The sequence below is a fragment of the Rhinolophus ferrumequinum genome, chromosome X (genome assembly GCF_004115265.2).
Source record: "Rhinolophus ferrumequinum isolate MPI-CBG mRhiFer1 chromosome X, mRhiFer1_v1.p, whole genome shotgun sequence".
NCBI lineage: Eukaryota > Metazoa > Chordata > Mammalia > Chiroptera > Rhinolophidae > Rhinolophus > Rhinolophus ferrumequinum.
The window spans coordinates 38,201,419-38,215,998 of record NC_046284.1 but is presented as its reverse complement, the minus strand read 5'-3'; the positions used below and the strand labels follow the sequence as shown (position 1 = coordinate 38,215,998).

General features: G+C 37.2%; 1 protein-coding gene across 1 annotated transcript in view; it reads left to right on the top strand.

Annotated features, from left to right (window-relative positions):
- The window catches only part of DOCK11 (dedicator of cytokinesis 11), a 212,920-nt gene that overhangs the window by 153,496 nt on the left and 44,844 nt on the right, over nt 1-14,580 (top strand). The window contains 6 exon segments of the mRNA XM_033112064.1: nt 400-469; nt 472-571; nt 1,818-1,933; nt 6,810-6,947; nt 9,805-9,987; nt 12,166-12,279. Coding sequence (XP_032967955.1) covers nt 400-469; nt 472-571; nt 1,818-1,933; nt 6,810-6,947; nt 9,805-9,987; nt 12,166-12,279 — 721 coding nt within the window.

Sequence of the window (14,580 nt, the reverse complement as noted above, 5' to 3'; positions counted from 1 at the left end):
GCACTCATTCTTGAACATCTGGGACTTCTCCCCCAACCCCCTTTCAACTCTGATTAGCCCTCTCACTGTTTTCTGAGTCTTGCACTTCCTCACCTCCTGAGAAAAGACTGAATATTTATTAGGGTGTTGTTCACTTTACTCTGATGTTTTTGAGGAAAAGGAGGGAAATAAACTCTATATTCCTTAATTATATTCTTATAGCATCAGCTTTTTAAAATACACATTAAAACTCTATATAATTTCCAGTGATGTCTCATTTAAGCCAAGTAATAGTTGGAAGAATCTTGAGTATAGTATAGTGTTTATGTGGAAACCTAAACATTTTTTTAGTGAAAAAACATCTAACATTGAGATATGTTATTACAGTACTCCAATTCCTAACTTTAAAATTTATTTTAGGGTACATGATGTCTGGCTGTCAAAACAGTTTGGAGTAAACAAAAAAAAAAAAAAAAAAGAGTAAAATAACCGAAATCGCAAACCATGCCAGCTCTTCGAAACAGATCAGGAGTAATGCAGGCCCGGCTTCAACATCTTAGTAGCCTGGAAAGTTCATTTACCCTTAATCACAGTAAGTGAAAATGTGTGTAGGGTACCCGTTTGAAACAGACATGTAATGCTAAACTAAAAGAAGACCTGGCTAAAATAACCAAAACGATTGAAAATGATTTTGCATACATAGGTCTATATGTGTGTTCGTGTTTGTATACAATCATTTCATCATACATTATCATATAACATGCATGGATTTTTCAGCAATTTCAGGTAATGGTGGTTTTTTTCTTAGTTCAGTATTAAAGAAATTAATTTTTCCCGCTGAATTGTTCTCATCATATTTATGTTAGATATCCTTCATTGCTGCTGTTAAACTTTAATGCAAATAATAGCATCTTAATAAAATTGTATATATAATATTTGTTTAGAGTTATTATTCAGTGATTTTAAGGAATTACACATGCTGAACTGACTGCAAAAAATAAAGAACTGTCAATACTATTTTGACAAAGGTATATTTCACACAGGTTGAAGTATTGACAAGGCAAATAGGACAAGGAGAGAAATCTTGCCCAGCTAGGGAATCTAGAGAGATATATAAATGGAAGCAATCCTCTAAAAAGCAAATATTAATAAAAAGTCAAAGAGTGAGAAAACTTTCATTTCCATGCAGTCCTCTGGAGGTTGCAGAGGAGAGGGCCAGCAAAAGTGGCCTTGTGATAAGAAGTAATAATAAAAACACATGTCTTGAGCAGATGGGCTCTGAGCATATATACTCAAGACCTTTAAAAAATATGCAAGTCTTAAGAGTCTTCAGCATTGCTCTTATCACTTGTAAAAATTTAATAACCCTACTTCCTTCAGTTGACTCATGCTTTGTTTTCCTTCGATTGAGAAGCAAGTCTCATATCACTGGCATCATTGAAAATATCTGGCCAGAGGGCACCACCTTGTATAATGTAGCCGAATTTCTAGGATTTTCTCATTTTTGCACACGTAATTAGTAGCACGGCCTAAAATGCCTTGCATGTTATTTCCTAGTTACATTACCATATTCCATCACTGAAATCTTGTCTCCAAAGAAGTGGGCCCCTAATTATGTGTTGTAGAGCTGTTGATACAGAGTTGAAGTAAAAATTAGTAGACTTCATTAACCAAGACCATATTTGGTTAAGGAATAAGTACAGTGAAACTCACTAGGTCTGCAAGTATTGAGAGCCTCCTTGCTTCTTGCTTGTCTCTGAGTTTTTTGGGGAAAAATCATTCAAAACTTACATGAATCTCTGTTAGGCAGTTTTAATTTACCTTTTTTTAAATCCTAGGTTCTACAACAACTGAAGCAGACATTTTCCATCAGGCACTACTTGAAGGCAATACTGCTACTGAAGTTTCTCTAACAGTACTAGATACCATATCGTTTTTCACCCAGTGCTTCAAGGTAAAAATGAACACTTAGAATTCACTTGGCCTCATTGCAAAGAAAATATTATACAAAAGGTAACTAGTCAGAGGAAGCTTAGTGTAGTGAAAAAGCCCCAAATTAGCAGTGAGGAAACTTGGATGGTGGACCGAGTTTGGCTACTGTGTGTCCTTGGGAATTTACTGAGTCTCACTTGCGATAACCGTGAAGTGAGGGGATTGGACTAATTTTCCCTTAAGCTCCCTTCTACCTCTTACATTCTGTTGTTTTATTTTTGTGTTTAAAAACAGTTCTCTTTCATACTTTTATTAAAATATCTAGTAATTTTTAGCCCAAATTATGATTGAATCATGGTTCCCAAATGCCTGTTGTGATGAGGTGTCTTTTCAGGCTGGATGATGTCCAGACAGGCTGGCTGTCTTCCCCAGTCAGGCACTTAGTGTTTTTTCCTTAGATGTTTGCTTCTCAGTACAAATCATCATTGCTGTGATTAAAAAGAATAATGTAAAAAGCAGTGATCTTGCAGGGTTGCTGAGAGAGTAACTGGGTAATGGACCTAAGAGTGCTTTGAAAAGTACAAACTGTATCACTGTAGTGTAACATTAGTGGGACAACTCAAAAGTGAAAAATCTTGCTTGCTTTCACCTGAGTTACACACATGATCTCCTCCCTTTGTGCTTTTTCAAAGAGGCTCACAAGGGAAAACTGAATTAGATACTAATAAGAAATAGGCTTCAGAATTCCTTTATGAAGTACTAAGTTCTCATTAAAATGTAACCCAAATTCATTTCTCATTGTGTCAATAAATAAGAAGGATATTTGGTCTCAGGGCTTGCATTGTATTTCTTCCTTCTATTCAGATACTTCTTATTTATTTAACAAACATACCTCTTGGTAGATGTCAGGCACTATCCTTAGTGCTTTACAAATATTAACTCAGTTTTTCATTGTTGGGGTGAGGGAGAGAAACGGAAGTGACTGCAAATGGGCACCAAGGATGTTTTTGAGGTGATGGAAATGCTCTAAAATTGGATTGGGATGATTGCACAACTCTGTAAATTTATTTTAAAAAATTGAATAGTACACTTAAAATAGGTAAAATTTATGGCATGTTAATTATACCTCAGTAAACTTAAAAATACAAATATGAACTCAGTGTTAGTCCTGTTATTCCCATTTTAACAGGAGGAAACAGGGAGGTTAATGTCACATAGCTGGTCAGTGCAGAATCAGGATTCAGATCTAGGCCAGTTATCACAAGAGTCCATGCTTCTAACCACTACACCATGCTTGGAAGTAGACTAAGGAAAGAGCCATAAAAATCTGAAACCATTCAGGGATTCTGGTTGTTGATGTTACTATTAGATCTGTTACAACATTGCATATTACTTTGGGGTATTTTTTGTTGTTGGTTTTGGTTAAGTGGTGGTTACCTGCTAGTGTCTTGAGGGATAGGAAAAGTTAACCAGTGCTTTAAAAAAAATGTTGACAGACCAATAGATATTTCTCTACAATTTGTTATTTCTGTTATGTCTCTCTCTCTTTTGTTTTTTTTTTTTTTTAATTAAAATTTTATTTGGATGACAATGGTCAACAAAACTACATAGGTTTCAAGTGTACAATCTGTATTACATCATCTATATATCACATTGTGTGTTCACCACCCAGAGTCAGTTCTTCATTGCAGCTTTATTTACGGTGGCCAAGACATGGAAACAACCAAAGTGTCCTTCAATAGATGATTGGATAAAGAAGATGTGGTATATATACACGATAGAATACTACTCTGCCATAAGAAAAGATGAAATACTGCCATTTGGGACAACATGGACGGATGCCGAGCAAAATAAGTCAGACAAAAAGTCGAGAAACATATGACTTCACTTATATGTGGGATATAAACTGAAGGCAACAAAGGAACAAGACAAGCAGATAAAGAAACAAAAACTCATAGACACAGACCACCATTTAGTCGTTACCAGCAGGGAAAGGGGGAAAGGGAGATGGTAGAAGAGGGCAAGGGGAATCAAATATATGGTGATGGAAGGAGAACTGACTCTTTTTAAATACCAGTCTAAAGTTTATTTAAACAGCTTTTCCTGACAGATAATGTTTTCTTTTTTTAAATAATTTTTTAATTTTTCAATTACAGTTGACATACAATATTATATTAGTTTCAGGTGTACAACATAGTGATTAGACATTTATATAAACTTATGAACTGATCACCCCAATAAATCTAGTTCCATACATAGTTGTTATACCAAGAATCCCCTAAAATCAGAACATGCTCTCTATTTCACCTTGTCATTCCTTCCTTTTTCAGTTGGCTCCTATGAAGAGTACCATTTTCAAATTACCAACTTTGCCAATTTTTCTTCTGTTTTGCTTCTTTTTAAAGTACTACCGTGTTTCCCCGAAAATAAGACCTAGCAGACAATCAGCTTTAATGTGTCTTTTGGAGCAAAAATTAATATAAGACGCATTAGAGTTGATTGTCTGACTAGGTCTTATTTTCGGGGAAACACAGTATCATGTCGAGGATATGTAATCTGTTAGTGTACTCATGCATAAACACTTTGAAAGAAGAGACCAAGTTTTATAATTCCAGGGTCTGGTGTAATATCTTGCAAATGGTAGACACTCAATACAGAGTCAAGTAAATGAACCCTTTCAATGCTAATTGTTATCTGTGGGCTGTAAATTTCAGGCCACTTACCTCATCTAATCAAAAACCTCGGGCTAGTCTGACACCATACATAGTTTTATTAAAATATTATTGACTCTATTCCTTACGCTATGCCCTACATCCCCACAACTACTTTGTAACAACCAATTTGTACTCCTTAATCCCTTCCCTCTTTTTCACCCATCCCCCAACCTTGCTCACATTTGGGAACCATCAAAATGTTCTCTGTATCTATGAGTTTGTTTCTGTTTTGTTTGTTCATTGATTTTGTTCTTTAGATTCCACATGTAAGTGAAATCGCATGACATTTGTCTTTCTCTGTCCAACTTACTCCACTCGGCACAGTACCCTCTAGGTCCATCCATGTTGTTGCAGGTGGCAAGATTTCTTCTTTTTTAAGGCTGAGTAATATTGCATTGTACATATCTACCACCTCCTTTTTATCCTGTCATCCATTGATGGACAGCCAGGCTGCCTCCACATCTTGGGCATTGTATACTTTAGCAGGTTCTGATGCCTGCCCAGTCTGCCCTTTGGGTGTATCATCCTTGGAGGCAGCTGGGTGATGCTCCACCTTACTCCTGGGAAGGGCCCCCACAGCAAGCCAAGTTCAGCCACAGCCTGTGTCCTGCCCAAGGCCACCTGGCGTGAGCCACAAAGTAATCAGCAGATGGCCGAGCTGGGCTTGGAAGTGCCTCAAGAGGCCAAGCTGCGAACCAAGGCTGGCTGCTACTAGTGCTGGTCTTGGGGCTGCTCAGCAAGAGGTACAGGGCATGCCAAGGCCAGATGCTGCTTGTTGGGTTTTGTGAACCTTTGAGAGATTTTAGGAAAATCTGCAGCATGAGCCAAGAGAGGCCATTTGTAAGGAAAAACCACTGGAAGCGACACTGGTCAGCCCACAAGTTGGGTGGGGTGGGGAATTACCATGGCAACGTGAATGACCCTGAAGTTAGTCAGGTTGATGGAGACTCAGATATGGTGGCCACTTGTGTCTGCACACCGGGAAGGGGGAGGGCTCAACAAAGAAACAATGGATTCTTCCAACATTTCTGTCTGGGAGAAAGCTGCCCCTCCAGCCCTCACTCTGAAGCCAAATAACTCAGACAACTCAGAGAGTCCCTGTAAGACCCTGGCATCTTTCAAACTGCTGCCCCAGCACTGGAGCTCAGAGCAAGTGAGTCCATCAGTGAGTATGCCTGTGCGTGGTCCCTTTAAGATGAACACCTGGTACTGCAGTTCCCTCATCTCACTCAGCCACAATCTTTTCTAGTTTGCACGACCAGAAACTGTGGAGACTTCTCTTCCCAGCACTGGAAACCTGGGCTGGGAACCCTGGTGTGGGACTGGGAACCCTCGCTCCTCTGGGGGGAACCTCCACAGCTGAGATAACCCTCCCAATTTTTAATGGTCACACGTGGGTGCGGGACCAGCCCATTCCATGTCTCTGCCCCTCCTACCAGTCTTGACATTGCTTCTTCTGTGTGTCATTAGTTGTAGGACTTCTGTTCAGCCAGACTTAAGGTAATTCTCAATGATGGGTTTTCTGTAGTTTAGTTGTAATTTTGATGTGGTGTGGAGAAGAGGTGAGCACAAGCATTTACCTACTCTGCATCTTGCCTGGAAATCTTTATGTCTATCTTTACAAGAAGCATTTAAATAATTTACATGGTCTGTTCAATTGTGATAACTGTTATTATGTCTACTCATAGTGGGTTTAATTTGTCACCAGTGGCTAAACATACACTAACTAAACATACTTTAAAAAGTAAATTAGATAGTAGCCTTTTAATGTAGGATTGGGTTTTCTTTAAGTCTTACATTATTTAGTCTCCCTCAGGTAAATACAAAGTCTGGTTACCTTGTATCCATTTTGAATTTACTGACTTCTTAATAGAGAAGTAATATGGTTAGATTAGAAGAAAGTACTCTTTCCATACTAGTTCTATATTGGTGTGTTACATTGGAAAAATAATTTTTTTTCTTGTGTTTAAAATTATTTAATGATGTATAGATGTAGTTTATGTAGCATTTTGAGATTTCCAAGTTGAAAGGTGGCACAGATGTTTTAAAATTAAACTTTTTATTTTTATGAAACTTTCAAACAGTAGGTTTGACAAACAGGCATTGATAAATTCAGTTCTCTCATTCTGGGGGATGGGTGGCATAAACTATTTCTATAAAATGTTTTTTTTTCCTGTTTTCTAGAGCCAACTTTTAAATAACGATGGCCACAACCCATTAATGAAAAAAGTATTTGATATTCATCTTGCTTTTCTTAAGAATGGACAATCTGAAGTGTCGCTGAAACATGTATTTGCCTCACTGAGAGCTTTCATTAGTAAGGTAAGGAAAAAAGCTGTATAACTGCCAGTGGGCTCACTTCATGGCAAGAAGGAAAGATGTGAAGGAGGATCATTGTGATGATATCTTCAAACCTCAGATATTGATGCCATTAAGTTAGTACTACCTTTGTAAATATAGATACAGAACATCCAAATACATAAAGAGGATCTGACCAAGAATCCCCTAAAATCAGAACGTGCTTTTTATTTCACCTTGTCGTTCCTTCCTTTTTCAGTTAGCTCCTTTGAAGTGTCCCATTTTCAAATTACCAACTTTGCCAGGTTTTCTTCTGTTCTGCTTCTTTTTAAAGTACTATCATTTTGAAGATATATAATCTGTTAGTGCACTCATGTATAAGTATTTTGAAAGAAGAGACCAAGTTTTATAATTCCAGAGTCTTGTGTAATATCTTGCAAATGGTAGACACTCGATAGAGAGTCAAGTAAATGAACCCTTTCTTTCAATGCTAATTGTATCTGTGGGCTGTAAATTTTCAGGGCACTTACCTCATCTAATCAAACCCCGTAGGCTAGACTTCTAGGAATAAATATGACTGAAACAGATAGCAAGATTTCTTTCTGGTCTGCTTTTGATAACTTTTAAACGTAATAAGAAGTTTAATAAACCAAGATGTTTTGTTCATCAATTCACTGATTGGGTGGTAGGGTATGGTGGCTGATGAGAAATGTAGGAAAAAGACATTAACGAGTTCTGTTTTGTGGATCTGTTGAATTTAAGGTGCCTAAAGGACATCCAGTTAGAGCTGCTGGGATTAGGAGTTCAATATAGAGATCTTTGCTCTGGAGAGAGATCGGGGTTATAGAGCTAGATTTGAGATCAGGTTTAGAGAGCTAGATGTGGAGTCATCATCTGTCCATTCATACATACTATATTTATTGAACACCTTCTCTCTGTCCAGTACTGTCCTAGAGATACAATAGTAGAGATACAAAAGAAGCATAGTTTCTGCCCTCATGAAGCTTTCAGTCTAGTAGGGGGGGAGAGAGAAAATAAACAAGTAAATAAAATAGTAATTATGACAAGTTCTAGGAAGGAACCAAGGTGCTAAGATAGAGAATGATTTGTGGGAGATTCCTTACTTTAGATAGGTTTGTCAATTTTAAAATGAGACCAGAAATATGAAAAGGGGCCAGCCATTTGAAAAGCTCACGGAAAAACACTCTGGGGAGAAGAAGCACATGCATATGGAAAGACCTGGAGTGGGAGAGAGCTTGAAATTCTGGGGACTAAAAGGCCCAGTCTAGCTGGAGCATATAGTGAACTAGGGAGATCATCAGCACATGAGTGGTAGTTGAAGCCATGAAAGTGGTTTAATTTTCCCTGCAGAGTATGTAGATGAAGAACAATAATAACAAAAAGGTCAAGAGCAGTATATTGGAGGAAAACAATGTGGATGGGGTTGGAAGAGGAATCTGTAAAGATGAGCGGGAACAGTCACAGAAGTAGGAAGAAAGACAAGAAAGAAGGATATTATGGACGCCAAAGGAGAAAAGAATGTCAACGTTATGAGATACAGAGTAGTCGAATAAGATAAGGGGGAAAGGGAGTCCATTGGAATTGACAGTTAGGAGGTCATTGGTGATTTTGGCCATTGCCCACACAGAGAAGTGGTGTAGGTAGAAGACTTATTATAGTGGATTAACTACATTACAGTTATGCCCTCCCACATACCTTTATTTTCATACTAGAATATCTTGCCCAGCAAGATTTGGTTTAATCTGGAGAAACTGTTGATGAAATTTCCTGGTTGCCAATCAAAACACATTTAGTAAACATTCATTATCTGCATAGCATTGCACTGGTGTTAAGATGATAAAAAGAAGATAGATTCCTATAACGTGTTTAAATTCAAGATTCCCAAGAAATTATTTTGAAAAGGTTGGCCCTCTAGCTTCACACTCCCTGGAAAAAAAAACAAAACCAAAAAAATTCATTGTGTACCCTGAAGCAGCTTACTACTTGCTTGCCTAGACATGTATGCATGGGACCTTGTAATAAAGATGAATACATTTTGAAAGTAACAGCTACTTAACTGTTTTGAGGATTAGGTAGTCACTTTGTATTGTTTTTCTATGCCAAAATGTATCTTTAAAAAAAATTACAGTTGACATACAATATTATATTAGTTTTAGGTGTGCAACATAGTGTTTGATATTTATATTCTTTAGGTATGATCACCACAGTAAGTCTAGTAATTATCTGTTACCATACAAAGTTATCACGATAATATTGACTATTTCCCCCATATCAAATATATCTTAGTACTATTTTATGAGGATGCAGGTGTGTATGTTTGTGTCTGTACATTTCATCTATACCCCATTTTGTTAAAAGATCAACTTTACTTGCTGAATAGATTCCCATTATAATTTTTTAATCAGAATTTGGAAGTTAATAATATAAGGAACTGTTTAAATATAAAGCAGAAGAATAAGTAATGCAGATAATCCTTCCCATTTTTAAGGCCCAAATTGAGACCTGTCTTATCATTTATCATTTCAGTCATTCATTAACTTAATATATATTATGGAGAACCTACTTACCATCTTTTGCAGACCATCATCGGTTCTTCTTAGATCTATAGCTTTTATAGTCAGTACCTCACATTTTTGTAGTGATTTGTATACTGACTTGAATTGTTCTGTCATTGACACATGCTTGCCTTCACATTTTTAACTAGTTCAGATTCTGTAGAGCAGAGCCCTAGTCTTATGTTCATTACATATCCTCAAAGCACCTAGCATAGTTTAGGTGAGAATGTAGTAGGCACTTGATAGTTGATTGATTTTTATGATTGGGTTTTCAGATACTTATTTATGTTTTTCCTGTTCTTTAGTTTCCTTCAGCCTTTTTCAAAGGAAGGGTAAACATGTGTGCTGCATTTTGCTATGAGGTTTTAAAGTGCTGCACCTCGAAGATTAGCTCAACCAGGAATGAAGCATCTGCACTTTTGTATCTTCTGATGAGAAACAACTTTGAATATACCAAAAGGAAAACCTTTTTGAGGACACATCTGCAGGTCAGTGAAAATCAAAGCTCTCCTTTCTTCTACTCAATCTTTAGCCTCTAGTTCAAGATTCAGAGCTACTCAGTCCAACACAATACCTATTAGCCACATGTGGCCATTTAGCACTTGAAATGTATGTAGCTAGTCTAAATTGAGATGTGCCATAAATATGGAATGCACATTGGCTTTTAAAGCCTAATTACCAAAAAAAGTAAAATATCTCAATCGTGTTATGTTGACTGTATGTTGAAATGATATTTTGGATATATTGGGTTAAGTAAAATATATTAAAATTCACCTGTATTTTTTTAATGTGGCTACTAGACAATTTAAAATTACATACATGGCTCACATCATATTTCTATTGGACAGTGCTGCTCTAGCATATAGGTGTTAAGAACATAGACTCTAGTTCAGATTCCAGAACTACCGCACAGTGTGTGACCTTGAGCGAGTTACTTCCTTAGTCTTTCAGTGATTCAGTTTATTTATATGTAAAATAGTGGTAAACATTTGTACCTACTTCATAGGATTGTTGCGAGGATTAAATGAGATGATTAAATAACAAACAAAACACTTATTAAATATTCCATAACAGGTAATAATACAGTTTGTGTTTTTCGTGTTCTAGCATGCCCAGTAAGTGAAAAATGAGAGAAGCCTCAAGGTGTAGTGGAAAGCATGAACTTTAGAATCAGACCCACTTGGGCTGAATTATAGCTCAGCTAGTGTGACTGTGTGACTCTAGGCAAAACCCTAAATCTGTCTTAACCATTTGCTTCATCTGTAAAATGAGGCCAAGTATATTTCACCTTGCAGCGTTATCATGAGGGATAAAAATAAAGTGTGTGCAGTGCAAGGCACAATGCCTAACACATAATAGACACTTAGTACATGACAGTTGTTATTCAGCATCTGCATATTTTTCTGCTTATTTGATGAAATATCTCTGAACCATAGTTGGGACTTCTTGGCTCAAAAGACCTCTTTGTAATATGGGAAATCCTTGGTCATATTTATATCTTCACTGCCATGGTCTGTCCCATTGGAGTTGTTTATTGGAGATTGGATTATAAATGAGGAAACAGCCATAAGCAGGTTTTTAGAAATGTCAACAGTAATGTGGAAATCCGATAAAAGTATATTCTTCCTGTAAAAATCTGCAATATAATTACTTTGGCTGCGAGGGCCAGCATTACATGTTAGGGCTTTTATATCACTTTACCTTTACATGAGGTGTCACTTGACTACCATCTTCCTCCAAAACATTTCTGCAATTGTGCCAGTATGCCTGAAATTCCCTATTAGGGTCAGTTCTTTCGAGTCCTTTATTCAAATATAAATGAATTAATAAATGTGAAGACTTAGAACCATGTCTGGCACTGCTATGATTATAATCTCTTTGATCCTCAGCACAGCTCTATAAAACAGGTATTATCATTCCCATATAACAAATGAGGAAAAGTGAAGTACAGAAGGGTCAATCAAATAACTTTTCCAAAGCCACACAGTGAGTAATTGATAAAATCAAGATTTGAATCTGAGGCAGTTTGATTCTAGAGCTTGTACTCATAGCTCCTACAGTATCCTGCTTCCCAAAGACCCCCATAAAGCATCCAGCCATTAGCACCTTAGCATGAATCATTAAGCATTCCTCCAAGGGATCCTGAGAGATTAAAAAGAACCAACAAAGTCCATTTTGTATACTTCTGTCTAAACCGGTAGGTCCTAGTCAGAAACAAAGAAGGGAGCTGAGGTGCTAGAGTTGGGAGTCTGGCACACTGAAATAGACTAGTGAAAAGGAATGAGAAACCATCAAAGAAAATGTCATTTGTTCCCAACATTACTATAGCTACTACCTAGCAAGCATATTCAAAATGGAGACCTGACCACTCTTGTTTCAGTTCACTATTATGAGACAGTTTTGGATCTAGCTGTACTATGAGTTTTGAAAAAACTTTCACATCTAACCAGGAAACGTCCCAATAAAATTTGAAATTGGGACCTTTGAAGTTATTTCAGTAGAAGAATTTAAACCCCTCATGTCTGAAGAAAATAGATTATGATTGAACTCTGTAGAATCTTTAAAAGACTCATTTCATATGAGTGCTTATGGGGTTATACAATGATGAAAATGAGCAGCATTTGTTCAAAAGAGATTTGAAAAACAATATTTGCTTCTTTCCACAGATAATAATTGCTGTAAGCCAGCTAATCGCTGATGTAGCGCTGAGTGGAGGCTCGAGATTTCAGGAGTCTTTATTCATTATCAATAATTTTGCAAATAGTGACAGACCTATGAAGGTATGTTTTCACTTCAAATAATAAACTACAACTACGTCCCCTGTCAGGGAAGTTTACACTCCTAAAATTAAACTATCATTGCATTCACAACTTTTGATAGAATAGCGTGTATAGAATGTAAGCTTCATGAGCCAAGACTTTGTCTTGTAGAGCACTGTATCTCTTAGCACCTAGAGCACTGCCTGGTACGTAGCAGATATTTAGTATTAGGTGATTGACTCTACTGTGTATCCACAGTTACGGCCAGTAGGATTTGAAGTTTTTTTCTGGGATTGATTTCTAAACTTGCTCAGAAAATAAATGTATCCTTTCTTAGCAGTTGTTACCATTTTATAATATTGGTTAATTAAGCACTGAATTTGAAATTTCACAAAATTTCACTTCTTAGAGCAGCTAAGAGCTGCCTGCTTTATTGCCAACAGATGAGGAATGGTCCAGAAGGGATTCATTATTTGATGGCTTTCTGAGATTCAAGAATCATCTGTTAACTAATTGTGGGTTGCCATACATCAGGGGGGTCCAAACTGCGGCCCGCAATCCATTTTTAATTGGCCCGCAGCAAATTCCAAAAATATATTTAGTTTACTTAAATAAACCAGGTGAGGCAATACGTCCTTTACCTCAAGTGAGTGGCCCGGCTGTTTGTGTATTTTACCGCATATGGCCCTTGGTAAAAAACGTTGAAAAAAGTTTGGACACTCCTGCCATAGATACTTACTGGCACACCCAAAGACCACCATTCCTCTTTCTTACCTCTCTGCTTAAAACCTCTAACATTGTCAAAATTCATTTGTTGTTTTGTTGCATGGAGAGCAGGTTCTGATCTTCAGTGCTACATGTGTACCAAAGAGGAATCCTTTGCCAATAGTGGACTTTTCCTCCCAGAGGAATTATCCCCATTCTTGGGAAAGGTCAACTTCCAGCACAATTTGATAATATTGTGTAAAATCTGAAAAAAAAAAAAAGCTCACAGTCATAGCATACTTGATGTTTGGAATGTGTAGACTCCATGTAGCAAAAACAAAAACAAAAAAATTCCCACAGGAACATTGCTTGGACTGAAAAAAAACATGAGTAGTGCCAGCCGTCCTCAGGCTGGGAAAGTTTGCTTTCCAGCCAGTTCTGCTGGTTCCCCAGGAGATCAGTATATATTCCACCTAATCCCATGAGTACAGAAGCAACCTCTGTCATTTAGAATCTTTTATTCATATTCTAAGAGTTTATTTTGCCAGTTGTTATCATTCTTAATCCCATGTTACATAAAAGTTGGAGTAGTAACTTTTTCAAAATAAATGGAGTCTGTTTTGGCTCTCCTTGATAAGGAAATCATTTTCATGACTCATTTCTGAAATGACAGTTTTATTCTGACTAGGCAGTTACTACCAATAAACCCTGCTACAACGTATGCCTTTCCCCTAATAAATGGAATCTCTCAATGTATAAGAAGGGACTTTCTGTATATAATTATTCTTTTTAAAGGGATCAAGAAGGCACTTCTGTAAACCATTTCCTCCACATTTGGTTATAGTCACATTGAAAAGCTCTGTAATCCCTACACTTGTCTCTTAATCACCTTCTTTGAATCATCCAGGTAATTGTGATTACTCCAGTGGGGTTAAGAGGAAGTGATAGGACTATCTTAATGGCCAGAATAAAGAGGAAACTGTAACTTAGGGATTTTGGAGGACATAAACCAACACTTTGGGAGAGGTTAATAACCTCTTTAGAGTGTTCTGTGATTCATAACTTCTTTATTTGTATAAATGGACACTTTTGCAGTATGGTTTTCATTTCAGTGTATGTGGTAGTCAGTGGGTGGGATAGGTCTGCTTGGCGGTATGGAAGAGTAGCTAAGATCATGAGCTCTGGAGCCATACTACCTGGGCATAAATCCTGTCTCTACCACTTATCAACTGTGAGACTTTGGCCAAGCTATTAACTGCTGTGTGCCTTAGTATTCCATTGGTAAAATGAATTATGATATACTTAATTCACAGGGTTGTTGTAAAAATTAAAACATGTAAAGCATCCAGACCATTGCTTGGTACATAGTATGCTGTCAATTTTTAGTTACTGTTGTAACTAAAGTTACACAATAAGGTGAATATAGATTACTCTCATGGCTGTAGAATGCACAGTGGAGGAGCTGAGGATCAAAGCCAGGTAGTCTGGCTCCAGAGTCCATGCTTTTCTATATTGTGAGTATACTGCCATCAAGTTTAGAGCCTTTGAAGCCTGAGCTAGTAGGATATTTTAAAAACAGTTAAAGCTCTTTACACATGCCACATTCCAAGAACTAAG